This window comes from Taudactylus pleione, unplaced genomic scaffold, assembly GCF_031769625.1.
Source record: "Taudactylus pleione unplaced genomic scaffold, aTauple2 ptg001012l, whole genome shotgun sequence".
In the NCBI taxonomy this organism is placed as follows: Eukaryota; Metazoa; Chordata; class Amphibia; order Anura; family Myobatrachidae; genus Taudactylus; species Taudactylus pleione.
Window position 1 is genome coordinate 310,047 of NW_028285413.1, and position 18,972 is coordinate 329,018.

General features: G+C 41.4%; 1 protein-coding gene across 1 annotated transcript in view; it reads left to right on the forward strand.

The window, feature by feature from the left end:
• LOC148454303 (usherin-like) overlaps positions 1-18,972 on the forward strand; it is a gene marked incomplete at both ends in the record, with an annotated part of 948,215 nt that overhangs the window by 263,305 nt on the left and 665,938 nt on the right. The window contains one exon of the mRNA XM_088461074.1: positions 4,267-4,397. Coding sequence (XP_088317200.1) covers positions 4,267-4,397 — 131 coding nt within the window. The remainder of the gene's footprint in view (positions 1-4,266; positions 4,398-18,972) is intronic.

Genomic DNA, 18,972 nt, shown 5'->3' on the forward strand with positions numbered 1-18,972 from the left:
GGCTCCAGTTGCTAAGTCCGGTCCCTCTCCGGCTCCAGTTGCTAAGTCCGGTCCCTCTCCGGCTCCAGTTGCTAAGTCCGGTCCCTCTCCGGCTCCAGTTGCTAAGTCCGGTCCCTCTCCGGCAACCAACTTGTGTTACAGTCTGGTCCCACTTGTTGTGAGGATGCTTAGGCCCTGGAGACCCGGTAATAGGGTCTCCGGGCTGTGGGATTACACCCCGGTTGTTTTGGGTCTGGTGCTGGTTTTAAATATAGGGGGACCCCTACGCAATTCCCCCCCCCTCCACTATATTTAAAACCAGCACTGGCCCAGCAGCCAGGTGCTGGTTCTAAAACTACGGTCGAACCCTACTCGTTTTGTCTCCCGTAATTTTAGGAACTAGGACTGACTGACCAGTCTGGGGCTGGTTAGCCTTTTGGGGGAGAGGGACCCCACGTCAATTTTTTTTGTTTAAATGAACCCTTAAAATATAAAAAGAAATTTGGGCGATGAAATCGGGACTTCAAAAAGGACAGGATTGACCAAATACACCATCAATCAAACGATCCTGTCAAAACCGGGAGCTTGGTAAATTACCGATTTTTAAAACGAAAAAAATTGCCGTTTTTGACCGATCCTATCCGAGTTGAAAAACAGGACAAATCGGGGACCAACACGAATCTTAGTAAATTGACCCCCTAGTGTCTATTCTAATTGCACCTTTCTTACAGTACTGTTCTGCTGCCAACATCTACCCATACCCAGCCTGTACTGACTCTAGAGTGCTGTGTATATTGTCTCCTGCAGTTACCTCCAAAGTACCAAACAATTAGCTCCTAACTGTCATTATTCAAACCCAGCCTGTGACATGGCAGTTCAGCCTCTAGGTGTCATTTATCTAGTACAGTATATGAAATAACAGTAGAAGTTGGTTGGTTGGGCAACTTCTCCACTTTATCTCTCTCCAAGGCTTGATACATCTCCTCTATTGTCAGAAGACAAATGAGCAGATTCTATGCTGCCAAACAAGGCTGGCACTGGCTGATCAGAGTCTAAAGGACTGCGACTTAAGCTGGCCACACACTAGACCAACTTACATCCAACCATCCAACTAGTTGATTGGTTGGAATGAAAATCTGGTAAGGGATGAAAGCAAATGACAATCAGCAATTTGCTCCCAAACACCGGAAAATGAAGAAAAAACTGTTGTTTGAACAAATTATTTTGATCAAACATTTAACAAACTTGTCTGACGCCATTTTCATCTGTTTTCTGCCATTTAGGAGCAAATTGCTGATCTTCAGTTACTCCCATACGTTACCAGATTTTCATTCCAACCAATCAGCTAGTCGGCTGGTTGGATGAAAGTTGGTCTAGTGTGTGGCCAGCTTTACTGGTAGTAATTGGAAGTCTGGGAAGCTGGAACAGGTAACTGGTATGGAGAGAGCATCCCAGGCTAACCACCACCAGCACCAGGATACAGCTGAGGACAGCACAGGCAGCTGGTGTAGATTCTGCTGCTGACCCAAATCATGATGATGAATATACAGCAAAGTACATTCTCTATTTTATCACAATGGGTATGTTCTAAGACACTGTTCATAGATGTATCGACTGTGATAATGAATAATTTGTCTCTATGGATTAGATCTGTATTTAAAACATCACTCGGATTTCAGCAGAAATTCCAGCTAAAAATCAATAAGTTCTACCCTTTAGTAAATGAGAGAACAAGGCTCCGGGTGCTGGCATTGTTTCTGTACAAAATAAACATGTAACATCCAAGTGATTAAAAAAAAAGAAAGCAAACATGCAATTAATACAGTAATTTCCTTATGTAGGGTGTATTTACTGCAGGTTTATTGCACATCAAACAGAGCCGCAAGGGAGTGACTTTATAGTTCATTATACAATAGTATAAAACTATCATAGCAGATAACACAGGAAGTTATGTTGTTATATTGTCTTCTAATAGGGTAATGTCATTTTCACATTTACCACCAACATTTTCAAGCCACATCTCTACACTATTATGGGGCATTAGTGTACAGCTGGCGTCAGCCGGAAGCAGAAATCCTGCCATGTGATTGGAAGCTGCCGGCTGTGGGCAATGCCTCCACTTCTCCTTTTTAGAACTTTTGCTAATTCTCACCCTTGGTCCTTCTTTGGGACGCAGGATGTTCAAAAAATTCAAACACCGTCCATCCCCCATCTCCAGCCTCTATACCTACATCAGAGGCGGATCCACTGTGCACTGTACAGAGCAGCCGGCCCCCGGGGGACATACTGCACCGAGCAACCGCAGCCCGGGGGACATACTGCACCGAGCAGCCGCAGCCCGGGGGACATACTGCACCGAGCAGCCGCAGCCCGGGGGACATACTGCACCGAGCAGCCGCAGCCCGGGGGACATACTGCACCGAGCAGCCGCAGCCCGGGGGACATACTGCACCGAGCAGCCGCAGCCCGGGGGACATACTGTACCGAACTGCAAAAAAGATGATGTTTTTTTTAAAAAGGGGGCGCGGCCACGCCTCCCGCGTTTAGGTCCCTCTGGGCTAGTGACAGGGCCAGGTAGGTTGGTTACCGGGGTATGTGTGGGAGGAGGGGCTGAGAATGACAGATGGTCCAGACGGGCAAGTGAGCCTCCCAGTGACTAGTGCAGTATGGGGTGCTGTCATCCATGGATATATATATATATATATATATATATATATATATATATACATAGACACACACACACCGTCTTGATCCACCCCTGACCTACATTGTCTGTTAATGGTTTAATAATTGCCATTATTGTTACTATCAGGCTACTCAGTGTTCTGTGTACAGTTTGAAAACAAAATTATCATAATTAGAGATGTGCGGGTCCAGATTTCTGAAATCCGAACACACCCGAATTTAGGGGTTCCCAGTAGAACCAGGTGAAGGTTCGGATTCACTTTTGTGTCCCGGTTCCCAGATCACATCTGTTGCTGCTTTCGGAACTCTGATATAAATACAGTTTTCTGGTTTTGAATTCGGACATTTTAGCTGTTTTTGTCTATTTTTTTTATATATTTTATTTTCATAGATTTTTAACCGAATCCGACTAATCAGCTCCTAACTGTCATTTTTCAAACACAGCCTGTAACACGACAGCAGCTGATTGGTTTGTACTTTGTTACAACCGAAGTGATCCTATAAAACAATTGAATTGTGCACTTACAGTGAAGCGAAACTTAGTTTATCCTTTGTCTTCGACATAATATAATACATATAATTGAATGTCACAGTGGGCCTGGCTCAGAGGTAGATACCGCGGCGTGTATTGGCGGTCGCCGGCCTGCGACTTCATGCTAATGCCGGTACAAACTCCTTCCCCTGGCATACATCCCTGTGACCGAATGCGTAGGAAAGAGACGCTCCCACTGTCAGCGTCCGTACACGCAGTAAAACCGCCCGGTGTGTCCTTAGACACAGCCATCGGTCACATCTAACGTCAATCAGAACACCATCTCCACCCGCGCGCTGAGCCGCCTCCCTCTCGCCGCCCAGGAATGTCCACTATTTCGTTTTCAAAACACTTAGCCCTGTGTGCGCTTGAACAACCACAACTGTGCACGGACACAATCGGGACGTGGTGCAATTTACACACTTAAAATGTTCTCCACTACTTGGGCGTCCGCAGTGTATAGACCTGAGGGCCTGATTCAGACCCGCTCGCGAGCGCACACTGCTCGCAAGCGGGTCGATGGTCCCCCACTGCACATGCGCGAGACCCGGCCAGTGACGGGCGCTCCGTCGCTACGGGTGTCGCACCAAAGCTTTGCAGGTGTCAATTTTGATTGACAGCTTGCCAAATTTTAGACGCGGGCAGGAGGGGTGGCTGCCCAAACGGAGGCGTTCCCGAAGGAACGCCTGCCATTTGGGGGCGGCCTCAGTGGTGAGCTTCCTGCTCTGTTAGAGCCGGAAGCTCACTGTGGTTTACGATGGACGAGACCCTACCAGAAGGGTCTCTTCGCAAGCCCAATGGTCGCGACCATCTTCTGGCAGCTCGCAAAAGCTGTGGGTGGTCACCCACAGCTTAGCGAGCGGCCAGGAGGCCAACACAAAAAAGAATAAAGCCACCCTGATTCAGAGCGTGCGCTCTGAAAGAGCGTCCTGCTCTGAATCCGGCCCTGTCAGTCAGGCCCAGGTTGCGGTAATTATAGATGTATATTTTCACAGTTTATAAACTGCATATTTCTTCTATATGAAGAGGATTGGTGATTATAACCACTCTTCCCTCTTTATTTATGACAGGTATTAAGCTGGAATTCAGAACGAAGGCAGCGGATGGGCTGATTCTGTGCGCAGTGTCAGCGGGAATGGCAGGAGAATACTTTGCGCTTCATATAAGGGAGGGACGCCCTTACTTCCTCTTTGATCCACAGGTAGAGTAATCAGCAAACTGCTGAAAGAGATCTCTATCACCGATCCCAAAGGCATCCAGCGCATTTAATGGGCTCAGATGATGAGGCCTCCGCTGTTTCCATTTTTCCTATTGATCCAGGTTAATGGGTTCTTTAAAACCTTTGAAAATTGAAGTTCTTTGGGAAAGAACTATTGAAACACCTGAGGCTTTTTCCAATTTAATTAGTTATCTATTTACTACTACACCACATTTTATGGATAACACCAACATGTGTAAAAAAAATGTTGACCTTGCAAATCTCTCTCCCTTTATGTATGTGTCTCACTGTTGTCTGGGTTATTTTATTTTTCCTTCGATTTAGTCTGTAAACAATAACCAGATTATGTATAAATGTAATAACTGGGCAAATCTTTATGTATAGATAAATCTCCCATTTGTTGTCATGGAACAAAAAAAATATCAATTTATATTTTCACTGTATTAACAATAATAATCATATAATAATACTGGACGTACTGTAAAACAGGACAGGCTAAACATAATGTAATTTCTAATATTTTGCTTATTTATGCAACTGCAAATAGATTTTATTAGCAGTTAAAAAAATTGCAGTGATTGCACGAATAATAGCAGCTCAATGATAGACACTGTGTAATAAACTTTAAAAGAGCGCTTGTGTATGTAAATAATTGTGTCTGTACCGCAATTTAATGTTACAATAAATATCTAAAATAAATAAATAGATGCCTCATACACACTTGCTGTTTATAGCTCTTTCAGAGATCGTGGTATGGAGTGGAATGTTCGTGGGTGGCCCGGTGAATACGGGAACATAAGTCTTTAAAAGAACGCTGTCCATGTTCTTACCCTAAAATTGCCGTCCCTCCGGTGTTCATTAATAGCGTGGTGCGCGACGTCTTCTCCGTCCCTTGGGCTTGAACGCTCTGTGCCTCCATGTACGGGGGTCAGCGGCATCTTGCTTCTAATGGGGGGGAGAATCAGTCGGGCAACCTACAGCTCAGGTTCCAACGCGTTTCATACAATGTGTACTTTATCAAGGATGACGTTTGTTCCATTAGGAAGCCTTTTTATTCCTGCCTCCGTGATTTTCTTTTTTCAAAAAACATTATTGGTTAAAAATGATTATATGAAATGTGTTTAAATGTTTATAAAATGAAGAATTATTGTTCCTATAAACATTTAAACACATTTCATATATATTTTAAAACACCACCTGAAAACCACGATTTAAAACTGTTACTTGAAAGAAACAATTTTGACACACTGTCGTTTTAAATCAATAATGTTTTTTGAAAAAAGAAATCACGGAGGCAGGAATAAAAAGGCTTCCTAATGGAACAAACGTCATTCTTGATGAAGTACACATTGTATGAAACGCGTTGGTGACTGAGCTGTAGGTTGCCCGACTGATTCTCCCCCCCATTAGCAGCAAAACGCCGCTGACCCCCGTGCAAGGAGGCACAGAGCGTTCAAGCCCAAGGGACGGAGAAGACATCGCGCACCACGCTAATAATGAACACCGGAGGGACGGCAATTTTAGGGTAAGAACATGGACAGCGTTCTTTTACAGACTTATGTTCCCGCATTCACCGGGCCACCCACGAACATTCCACTCCATACCACGATCTCTGAAAGAGCTATAAACAGCAAGTGTGTATGAGGCATCTTTTTTTATTTATTTTAGATATTTATTGTAACATTAAATCGTGGTACAGACACAATTATTTACATAAACAAGCGCTCTTTTAAAGTTTATTAGACTTTATTTGCAGTATGTTTTCTTATGGTTGAAATAAAAAATTTAAACCAGGCTTAGATCTTGGGAAAATATTACCTTTATCGGAAATATTTTTTTTAAAAATAGTTAGGGAATTATATTTTAAATGTGATATACAGTAGCTTATTATTATTATTATTATTATTATTATTATTTATTTATATGGCACCACAAGTGTTCCGCAGCGCCTTGCAAAGTACATAAACAAATAAGTAACCAGTGACTTACATTACAATACAATACAATACAGGACATGGATAAACATTGCTATATATTAGCGACCTTTACACCCAAATAAGCAGCCGAGTGTTGGTTGCCCTAGTGGGGAGTAAGAGATAAATTAAATTACAGTAGAGAGAAGCACAAGAGGGTAGAGGGCCCTGCTCGAAAGAGCTTATATTCTTTAAAGGAAGGGCAGACAAACAGGAGTGACACAGATGGGGTAGGAGGGGAGAAAGGAAAATGTAGCAGTAACTTAGGATGAGTGCTGGAAGGCTATGATGAAGTAGTGGGTCTTGAGAGCCCGTTTGAAGTATTGTAGAGAGGTGCAGAGTCTGATGGGGAGAGGGAGGGAGTTCCAAAGGTGGGGAGCAGCGCAGGCAAAATCTTGGAGGAGAGGGAGGAAGTAATCAATTGGCATGAAAGGCGGCATGTATTAAGTGAACGAAGAGGGCGGACAAAAGAGTGAAGAGAGATGAGGTCAGAGATGTAAATGGGAGAGGAATGGGTGAGAGCTTTTTAAGTGAGTGTGAGAACCTTGAAATGGATTATAAAAGGAAAGGGGAGCCAGTGGAGGGCTTGTAGGAGAGGGGAGGCAGATGTAGAGTGTTTGGACAGGAAGATGAGCCTAGCAGCAACATTGAGGACAGACCGGAGAGGAGAGAGATGGGAATTGGGGAGGACAGATAGGCGGAGGTTACAGTAGTCCAATCTGGAGATGACCAGTGACTGTATGAGGGTTTCGGTGGCATCCTGAGTGAGAAATGGTCTGATCTTGGAAATATTCCTGAGATGGAAATGACAGGACTGTGAAAGGTTCTGAATTTGTGGTTTGAAGGCGAGGGATGACTCCAAGACAATTCACTTTAGGACTAGATGAGAAAGTTATGCCATCTATTGATAAAGAAATAGTGGGACATTATGTTATGTGGGAGGGTGGGAAGATGATAAGCTCAGTCAAGACACATTAAGTTTGAGAAATCGCTGGGACATCCAGGAAGAGATAACAGATAACAGTTGGAGATACAAGTCAGTAGAGAGGGAAAAAGATCAGGTGAGGAAAGGTAGATCTGAGTATCATCAGCATAGAGATGATAATGGAGGTCAAAAGAGCTGATGAGTTTACCTAGAGAGGATGTATAGAGAGAGAATAGGAGAGGTCCAAGAACAGAACCTTGGGGAACACCTACTGTAAGAGGCTGTGGGGGGAGAAGTCATGAGAGGAAACAGAGAAAGAATGGTCAGAGAGGTAGTCAGAGAGGTAGTAGGACAGCCAGGAGAGGGCAGTGTCACGTAGACCAAGGGAGTGAAGGATATGCAGCAGTAGAGGGTGGTCCACAGTGTCAAAAGCAGCAGAGAAGGCGCGGAGAATGAGCAGGGAGTAGTGGCCCTTGGATTTGGCAGCAAGGAGATCATTGCTGACTTTTGCGAGGGCAGTTTCAGTGGAGTGGAGAGAACGGAAGCCAGACTGAAAAGGGTCAAGGAGGGAGTGGGAGGAAAGAAATATGGTGAGGCAGTTGTAAACAATACGCTAAAGGAGTTTCGAGGCAAAAGGGAGGAAAGAGGTGGGTCGGTAGTTAGAGAGAACTTTTTGATCAAGGGTAGGTTTTTAAGAATGGGGGAGACAAGGGCATGCTTGAATGCAGACGGGACAGTGCCAGAAGAGAGGGAGAGATTAAGGAGGTAGGCAATATGGGTGCAGGCTGAAGGAGAGAGGTAGTGGAGGAGGCGGGAGGGGATGGGGTCAAGGGGGGAGGTGTAGGGGGGAGGACTGGATGAGGGCCATTACTTCATAGAAATCAAAATGTGTATGCAGATTTTATTCTCTTGTAATTTGTTAGAAGCTCTGCAGTAGGACCTCCACCACCCAATGGTCATTTTAAGTGATAATTCGTATTTTGCTGGTAACTGTACCCACAATTCTTAATCCTAATAACACAATTTGTTTTTTGGATTCTCTTGGATGACTTTAATTTAAACTAGCCCCTAACTTCGGCCTGTTCCTGAATTTTGAGTTTGTCTTAATCAACCTTAGCTGAGTATGTCTAGCATTTTAGATTGTTTGCTGCCAGACCTTACCCAGCATTGTCAAACCATTATAGCTTGTCAGCTGCCAGCCCTGACCCAATGTTATCTAAGTTTACAAAATGTCTGATACCTTCTGAGTCTTATAATCTGCCAGTTCTAGTTAGGTGTTTAGTCAAAACTACCCAGTACTCCCCCAAGTAAAATCCTAAACTTGCGGGTACTGCCCAGCAGTGGCAGTGACTTCCCATTGGAAGCCCAACAGGCTGTCTCAGGGTGGGGTATCTTCTTCCCCTGAGACTGCCAGTCTGGACTGCAGATAGCAGAGAGAGCACTACCAATGGGAAGCCACTCCCTTGATTTAATGTCAGTCCTATCTGGCTTCTAGGGGGTGCAGCTGATGCTCCCGCTGGGTGCGGGAGCTGGGTGCGGGTGCTGGGTGCGGGTGCTGGATGCAGGAGATGGGTGTGGGTGCTGGATCCCTATGGATCAGGGGTCGTTCCTTCTGGCCCTGGTTCTGAGTTGCGCGCAAATCATCTGCAAGTGACTGCGGCATTCATATTTAGGGATCTATGTACTAAGCCTTGGGGGCAGATGTACTAAGCTCTGGAAAGTGATAAATTGGAGAGTGATAAACTGCCAACCAATCGGCTCCTAACTGTCATTTTTCAAACACAGCTTAAGACATCCTATTTCAAGGACAAGATTTATAAGATCCGAAATGTAATAGTATGCTCTTCCTCAGCCAGTGACCTGCTCAATTCCCTACCTGAACCCTCTAACACATTCTCTTCATTTGACCCCACAAACAAAGATGAAGTATCTACCTTCTTCTCATCCTCCTACTCTATTACCTCTCCTCTAGATCCTATACCGTCACAAATCAGTAAAGCTTTGTCTCCTGTGCTCATCCCACCCTAACTAAAATCTGTAATCTCTCTCTATCTACTGGCATCTTTCCATCACTGTTCAAGCATGCAGTGATCACTCCCATCAGTGTACAAGCATGCAGTGATCACTCCCATCAGTGTACAAGCATGCAGTGATCACTCCCATTTTGAAAAAACAAAATTCTGACCCTAACTCTCTCAAATTACCATCCTATCTCCCAGCTCCCTTGCTCCTCCAAGCTACTGGAGAGACTTGCCTACACCCGCCTCACACACTTTCTTAACTCACACAACTTATTGGACCCACTTCAGTCCGGCTCTCATTCCCAACACTCCACAGAGACAGCACTGACTAAGGTAGTAAATGATCTTGTCACTGCCAAGGCTAAAGTCCTAATTCTTCTAGATCTTTCTGATGCTTTTGACACTGTTGACCACTCTCTTCTCATACCAACACTACAATCCCTAGGTCTTAAGGACAAAGCTCTTTCTTGGTTCTCTTCCTACTGTATCTGATTGCTCTTTTACTGTTCGTTTTTCTGATTCTGCCTCCTTTTCGCTACCTCTAACAGTTGGAGTACCGCAAGGCTCTGTCTTAGGTCCTCTGCTATTCTAAATCTATACCACCTCTCTTGGCAAACTAATCCACTCTTTTGGATTTCAGTACCATCTGTATGCGGATGCTACTCAAATCTACCTATCCTCCCCAGATTTATCACCATCTGTGCTGGTCCGTGTCACTGAATGTCTTTCTGCCATTTCATCTTGGATGTCATCTCGCCACCTCAAACTTAATATTTCTAAAACAGAATTAATTATATTTCCACCGGCCAATGACAGTTACCAACCTGATCTCTTTATCATTGTTGATAACTTGACAATCCACCCACAAGCTCGCTGCCTTGGCGTCATCCTTGACTCTGAACTGTCCTTTGTTCCCCACATTCAATCTGTCTCAAAATAAATCCTGTTACATACATCTAAAAAACATATCCAAAATTCGACAATATCTCACACAAGACACTGCAAAAACTCTACTCCATGCACTCATTATTTCCCGCATTGACTATGCAATAGTATCCTTACTGGTCTTCCCAAAAACAGGCTATCGCCATTACAATCCATTATGAATGCAGCTGAGAGGCTTGCCAACGTTCATCGTCTGCTGCCCCGCTCTGTCAGTCCCCCCATTGGCTGACGGTTTTCTACCATATTTAATATAAAATACTTTTACTTACACATAAGGCTATTAACCAAACCACACCAACATACATCTCTTCACTCATCTCAAAATTTCTCCCAACCCGACCTCTCCGCTCAGCACAAGATCTGCGTCTCTCATCCCCATGCATTACTTTCTCCCATTCACGGTTACAGGACTTTCTTCAGGCTGCACCCACTCTATGGAATGCATTAACGCACACAATAAGACTTACCTCTAGTCTCCAATCCTTCAAGTGTTCCCTGAAAACTCACCTATTCAGGCAAGCTTATCAGATTCCAGAACCTTCCACATAACCTTCATAGCTTCCATATCTAATTACATCCCCTTTTTACAGTCCACACACAATCTCACACATCGTCTTTCTCTCACATCCTCATGATATTTGGCTGATGTTCCTGTGTGACTGGATCATGCAGCCAACCAAGAAACTCTGCATCTGGCTGGACCAAAATGCAATATATAGCACCTATCCTTGTGTATCAATGCCTATTTCCCTATAGATTGTAAGCTTGCGAGCAGGGCTTTCCTACCTATATATCTGTCTGTTATTACCCAGTTTTGTTCTATTTATGCATCCAATTGTAAAGCGCAACAGAATATGCTGCGGTATATGAGAAACTGTTAATAAATAAAATAAGATATGACATTTAGGAGGTGAGTGGCTGGTAGTTTATCACTTTCCAATTTATCACTTTCCAGAGCTTAGTACATCTCCCCCTTAGAGTGAGATAAAGTGGAGGGAGATAAAGTACCAACCAATAAGCTCCTAACTGTCATTTTTCAAACAGAGCCTTTAAAGTGACAGGAGCTGATTGTTTGGTACTTTGTCTCTTCAAGGCTTAGTACATAGGGGGTCATTCAGACCTGGTCGTTAGCGCTGATGCGCTCGGACCGGGTCGATGGCCCCCCACAGAGCATGTGCACGACGGCGCCGGTGCCGTCGTGCGCATGCGTGAGACCCGCTATGACCGACAGCGCCGGTCGTAGCGGGTCTCGATCCAAAGGGGGTGAGCTGTCGATGTTGATTGACAGCTCGCCCCGTTTGGAAGGACGGGCCGGGGGGTGGTGGCAGCCCAAACGGGGGTGTTCCCATGGGAACGCCTACCGTTTGGGGTAAGCCCCACTGACATCACTAGTGATGTCAGTGGAGAGCTTCCGGCTCAGACAGAGCCGAAAGCTCTCCGGGGCTTACGACAAGGGAGACCCAACCCTAGGGTCTCGTCGTAAGCCCCGATGGTCGCGATGGTCTTGACCATCGCGACCATCACATTAGGCGGTCGTAAGGCTGTGGGTGTTAACCCACAGCCTTACCACCGCAAAGGAGGATGTCTTAAAAATTCAAGACGTCCTCCCCTCATTCAGACCGACCGCACGCTCTGTGCGACCGGCTCTGAATGAGGTCCATAGATCCCTTACTAAGTTATGCTGCTGCAAGTACGGCTTCATACGTATAGTCACACCGCCGGCTGTCTCTTCATCCTCAGCCGCAACCATATGATCATTAGAATTAGCACTCACACTCACCTACATGCTGGGTACTAGATGCATCAGAAACAGGCGCACCTTCGCCATACTCACGCCTCATAATAGCACGAAAGTTCTGCCTACATGCCCATGACATGATCTCTTGTGTGAATTCACAAGGCAGCCGCCCAGTCGCCACCCAGAAATGCCCGTTGTGCTGACAGAGAGAACCAGCTGCGGATGGAGCCTCCATTGAGGGGTGTATACATGAGTGTGGCGTAAGATGGCTAGAGGCATCCAGATTTGGACTTGCATGCGACCAGTCATGGGGCACAAGACCAAATGCTGGCAGGGGTCTGATTGTAACTGCTGGGAAAGGTTTGAAAATAAACTGCATTTACTGTGTAATTGCTAATTATTACTAGTTGGATGGTGACTGTATACAGTATACAGTACACCACCTGCAAGTACGTACAGTACATAGCTTCTGTATTTCCTTGCACGATTTCCCACCTCTGCACGTCTATAAGATTGGTGCTACTCTACCACTAGATGCTTCCCGTCTCGCCAGCCACAATGTATCAGTCCCCTCCAGTCATTCATACAGTAGAAGTAGTAACAAACTTTATAAATGTAATATCTCTGTAACAGCTACCGGAAATGTCATCTGTCTCAGGAAGGTTTTCCTACCCTACAGCCAGGGCTACGATGAAGGGAGATAACTGAAGGGGAGATATTGGGTACACATTCTCGCCCTAATTAACCATTCCCAGCATGCAACTTACTGTACCATCTGCCATTCTGCACATCGTAATTTACTGGTAACTACTACACCAGCACAATATTACATTGACGTATCGGCACACAATGTGTATTGTACACATCACGCATTTAGGTCAAGTGACCGATAACTGATTGAACCTGAGCAATGCGCATAAGATAATACTTTTGGGGGCATATGTATCAAAGTTTGATGTGAGATAAAATTGTGAAATTATATCACCAACCAATCAGCTCCTAACTATCATTTCTTAAACACAACCTGCAAAATGTAAGTTAGAAGCTGATTGGCTGGTGATATATATCTCACAATTTTATCACACATCAAGCTTTGATACATACGCCCCTTCGTGTCTTAGTGAATCCTAATCTTGGCCATCAAACAAAGTGTGAGAAATCTTTTTTCTTGTATTTAATACAGTATTGAGAATGCTGCATCATTTGTAACAATTGTAACGCTAACCGAGGACACTTTGATGAGACAGCATTTAATAAAATGCTCATTAATTTCATCATTAGCAGGGGTATGCCGAGAAGTAAGCCAGTTCCTTATGTCACGCCCAATTAGCGTCTCATGCTCGTAATCCCATTAGTATTGTTGAATTCACTAATGGAGAAAGTAATGGGCATAATACCGGGCACATTAATTGGGCATGACACCAGCTCTGGTTTTAATTATTAAACTACAATAATGAAATGCATGTTTGTGAGATATAAAATGTTTATAAAGGATGAGGAGATGGAAAATGTGTTTGGAAAGATGCAATTTAGTCTGAATATGTTTGGTTTCCATGTCAGAGCTTTAAAGCTGAGTGTAATGTCTTACTACTGTGTAACAGTTATATGAGTGAGTTACTGTACTATGGGTTATCGTATATTAGTGTCCTAGTTACTGTACTATGGTTTATCGTAAATTAGTGTCCTAGTTACTGTACTATGGGTTATCGTATGATAGTATCCTAGTTACTGTACTATGGGTTATCGTATAATAGTGTCCTAGTTACTGTACTATGGGTTATCGTATATTAGTGTCCTAGTTACTGTACTATGGGTTATCGTATAATAGTGTCCTAGTTACTGTACTATGGGTTATCGTATGATAGTATCCTAGTTACTGTACTATGAGTCATCGTATAATAGTGTCCTAGTTACTGTACTATGGGTTATCGTATAATAGTGTCCTAGTTACTGTACTATGGGTTATCGTATGATAGGATTCCTAGTTACTGTACTATGGGTTATCGTATAATAGTGTCCTAGTTACTGTACTATGGGTTATCGTATATTAGTGTCCTAGTTACTGTACTATGAGTCGTATAATAGTATCCTAGTTACTGTACTATGGGTTATTGTATGATAGTGTCCTAGTTACTGTACTATGAGTCATTGTATATTAGTGTCCTAGTTACTGTACTATGGGTTATCGTATAATAGTATCCTAGTTACTGTACTATGAGTCATTGTATACTAGTGTCCTAGTTACTGTACTATGAGTCATTGTATAATAGTATCCTAGTTACTGTACTATGAGTCATTGTATAATAGTGTCCTAGTTACTGTACTATGGGTTATCATATATTAGTGTCCTAGTTACTGTACTATGGGTTATTGTATAATAGTATCCTAGTTACTGTACTATGGGTTATCGTATAATAGTGTCCTAGTTACTGTACTATGGGTTATCGTATATTAGTGTCCTAGTTACTGTACTATGGGTTATCGTATAATAGTGTCCTAGTTACTGTACTATGAGTCATTGTATAATAGTATCCTAGTTACTGTAATATGGGTTATCGTATATTAGTGTCCTAGTTACTGTACTATGAGTCATTGTATAATAGTATCCTAGTTACTGTACTATGGGTTATCGTATGATAGAGTCCTAGTTACTGTACTATGAGTCATTGTATAATAGTATCCTAGTTACTGTACTATGGGTTATCGTATAATAGTATCCTAGTTACTGTACTATGAGTCATTGTATACTAGTGTCCTAGTTACTGTACTATGAGTCATTGTATAATAGTATCCTAGTTACTGTACTATGAGTCATTGTATAATAGTGTCCTAGTTACTGTACTATGGGTTATCGTATATTAGTGTCCTAGTTACTGTACTATGGGTTATCGTATATTAGTGTCCTAGTTACTGTACTATGGGTTATTGTATAATAGTATCCTAATTACTGTACTATGGGTTATCGTATAATAGTGTCCTAGTTACTGTACTATGGGTTATCGTATATTAGTGTCCTAGTTACTGTACTATGAGTCATTGTATAATAGTATCCTAGTTACTGTACTATGGGTTATCGTATGATAGTGTCCTAGTTACTGTACTATGAGTCATTGTATAATAGTATCCTAGTTACTATACTATGGGTTATTGTATAATAGTATCCTAGTTACTGTACTATGAGTCATTGTATACTAGTGTCCTAGTTACTGTACTATGAGTCATTGTATAATAGTATCCTAGTTACTGTACTATGAGTCATTGTATAATAGTGTCCTAGTTACTGTACTATGGATTATCGTCTATTAGTGTCCTAGTTACTGTACTATGGGTTATCGTATATTAGTGTCCTAGTTACTGTACTATGGGTTATTGTATAATAGTATCCAAGTTACTGTACTATGGGTTATCGTATAATAGTGTCCTAGTTACTGTACTATGAGTCATTGTATAATAGTATCCTAGTTACTGTACTATGGGTTATCGTATGATAGTGTCCTAGTTACTGTACTATGAGTCATTGTATAATAGTATCCTAGTTACTGTACTATGGGTTATCGTATAATAGTGTCCTAGTTACTGTACTATGGGTTATCGTATGAGTGTTCTAGTTACTGTACTATGAGTCATCGTATAATGTCCTAGTTACTGTACTATGAGTCATTGTATAATAGTATCCTAGTTACTGTACTATGAGTCATTGTATACTAGTGTCCTAGTTACTGTACTATGGGTTATCGTATAATAGTGTCCTAGTTACTGTACTATGAGTCATTGTATAATAGTATCCTAGTTACTGTACTATGGGTTATCGTATGATAGTGTCCTAGTTACTGTACTATGGGTTATCATATAATAGTGTCCTAGTTACTGTACTATGAGTCATCATATAATAGTGTCCTAGTTACTGTACTATGGGTTATCATATATTAGTGTCCTAGTTACTGTACTATGAGTCATTGTATAATAGTTTCCTAGTTACTGTACTATGGGTTATCGTATGATAGTGTCCTAGTTACTGTACTATGAGTCATTGTATAATAGTATCCTAGTTACTGTACTATGGGTTATCGTATAATAGTATCCTAGTTACTGTACTATGAGTCATTGTATACTAGTGTCCTAGTTACTGTACTATGAGTCATTGTATAATAGTATCCTAGTTACTGTACTATGAGTCATTGTATAATAGTGTCCAAGTTACTGTACTATGGATTATCGTCTATTAGTGTCCTAGTTACTGTACTATGGGTTATCGTATATTAGTGTCCTAGTTACTGTACTATGGGTTATTGTATAATAGTATCCTAGTTACTGTACTATGAGTCATTGTATAATAGTATCCTAGTTACTGTACTATGGGTTATCGTATATTAGTGTCCTAGTTACTGTACTATGGGTTATCGTATAATAGTGTCCTAGTTACTGTACTATGGGTTATCGTATGATAGTATCCTAGTTACTGTACTATGAGTCATCGTATAATAGTGTCCTAGTTACTGTACTATGGGTTATCGTATAATAGTGTCCTAGTTACTGTACTATGGGTTATCGTATGATAGTATCCTAGTTACTGTACTATGGGTTATCATATATTAGTGTCCTAGTTACTGTACTATGGGTTATCGTATATTAATGTCCTAGTTACTGTACTATGGGTTATCGTATATTAGTGTCCTAGTTACTGTATTATGGGTTATTGTATATTAGTGTCCTAGTTACTGTACTATGGGTTATCGTATAATAGTGTCCTAGTTACTGTACTATGAGTCATTGTATAATAGTATCCTAGTTACTGTAATATGGGTTATCGTATATAAGTGTCCTAGTTACTGTACTATGAGTCATTGTATAATAGTATCCTAGTTACTGTACTATGGGTTATCGTATGATAGTGTCCTAGTTACTGTACTATGAGTCATTGTATAATAGTATCCTAGTTACTGTACTATGGGTTATCGTATAATAGTATCCTAGTTACTGTACTATGAGTCATTGTATACTAGTGTCCTAGTTACTGTACTGTGAGTCATTGTATAATAGTATCCTAGTTACTGTACTATGAGTCATTGTATAATAGTGTCCTAGTTACTGTACTATGGATTATCGTCTATTAGTGTCCTAGTTACTGTACTATGGGTTATCGTATATTAGTGTCCTAGTTACTGTACTATGGGTTATTGTATAATAGTATCCTAGTTACTGTACTATGGGTTATCGTATAATAGTGTCCTAGTTACTGTACTATGAGTCATTGTATAATAGTATCCTAGTTACTGTACTATGGGTTATCGTATGATAGTGTCCTAGTTACTGTACTATGAGTCATTGTATAATAGTATCCTAGTTACTGTACTATGGGTTATCGTATAATAGTGTCCTAGTTACTGTACTATGGGTTATCGTATGTGAGTGTTCTAGTTACTGTACTATGAGTCATCGTATAATGTCCTAGTTACTGTACTATGAGTCATTGTATAATAGTATCCTAGTTACTGTACTATGAGTCATTGTATACTAGTGTCCTAGTTACTGTACTATGGGTTATCGTATAATAGTGTCCTAGTTACTGTACTATGAGTCATTGTATACTAGTGTCCTAGTTACTGTACTATGGGTTATCGTATATTAGTGTCCTAGTTACTGTACTATGGGTTATCGTATATTAGTGTCCTAGTTACTGTACTATGAGTCATTGTATAATATTATCCTAGTTACTGTACTATGGGTTATCGTATGATAGTGTCCTAGTTACTGTACTATGGGTTATCGTATAATAGTGTCCTAGTTAGTGTACTATGAGTCATTGTATAATAGTATCCTAGTTACTGTACTATGGGTTATCGTATGATAGTGTCCTAGTTACTGTACTATGGGTTATCATATAATAGTGTCCTAGTTACTGTACTATGAGTCATCGTATAATAGTGTCCTAGTTACTGTACTATGGGTTATCATATATTAGTGTCCTAGTTACTGTACTATGGGTTATCGTATATTAGTGTCCTAGTTACTGTACTATGAGTCATTGTATACTAGTGTCCTACTTACTATACTATGGGTTATCGTATAATAGTGTCCTAGTTACTGTACTATCGGTTATCGTATATTAGTGTCCTAGTTACTGTACTATGGGTTATCGTATATTAGTGTCCTAGTTACTGTACTGAGTCATTGTATAATAGTATCCTAGTTACTGTACTATGGGTTATCCTATAATAGTGTCCTAGTTACTGTACTATGAGTCATTGTTTAATAGTATCCTAGTTACTGTACTATGGGTTATCGTATAATAGTGTCTTAGTTACTGTAATATGGGTTATCGTGTAATAGTGTCCTAGTTACTGTACTGTGAGTCATATTATAATAGTGTCCTAGTTACTGTACTATGAGTTATCGTATAATAGTATCCTAGTTACTGTACTATGGGTTATCGTTTGATAGTGTCCTAGTTACTGTACTATGGGTTATCATATAATAGTGTCCTAGTTACTGTACTATGAGTCATCGTATAATAGTGTCCTAGTTACTGTACTATGGGTTATCGTATATTAGTGTCCTAGTTACTGTGCTATGGGTTATCGTATATTAGTTTCCTAGTTACTGTACTATGGGTTATCGTATATTAGTGTCCTAGTTACTGTACTATGGGTTATTGTATATTAGTGTCAAAGTTACTGTACTATGGGTTATCGTATGATAGTATCCTAGTTACTGTACTATGGGTTATCGTATAATAGTGTCCTAGTTACTGTACTATGGGTTATCGTATATTAGTGTCCTAGTTACTGTACTATGGGTTATCGTATAATAGTGTCCTAGTTACTGTACTATGGGTTATCGTATGATAGTATCCTAGTTACTGTACTATGAGTCATCGAATAATAGTGTCCTAGTTACTGTACTATGGGTTATCGTATAATAGTGTCCTAGTTACTGTACTATGGGTTATCGTATG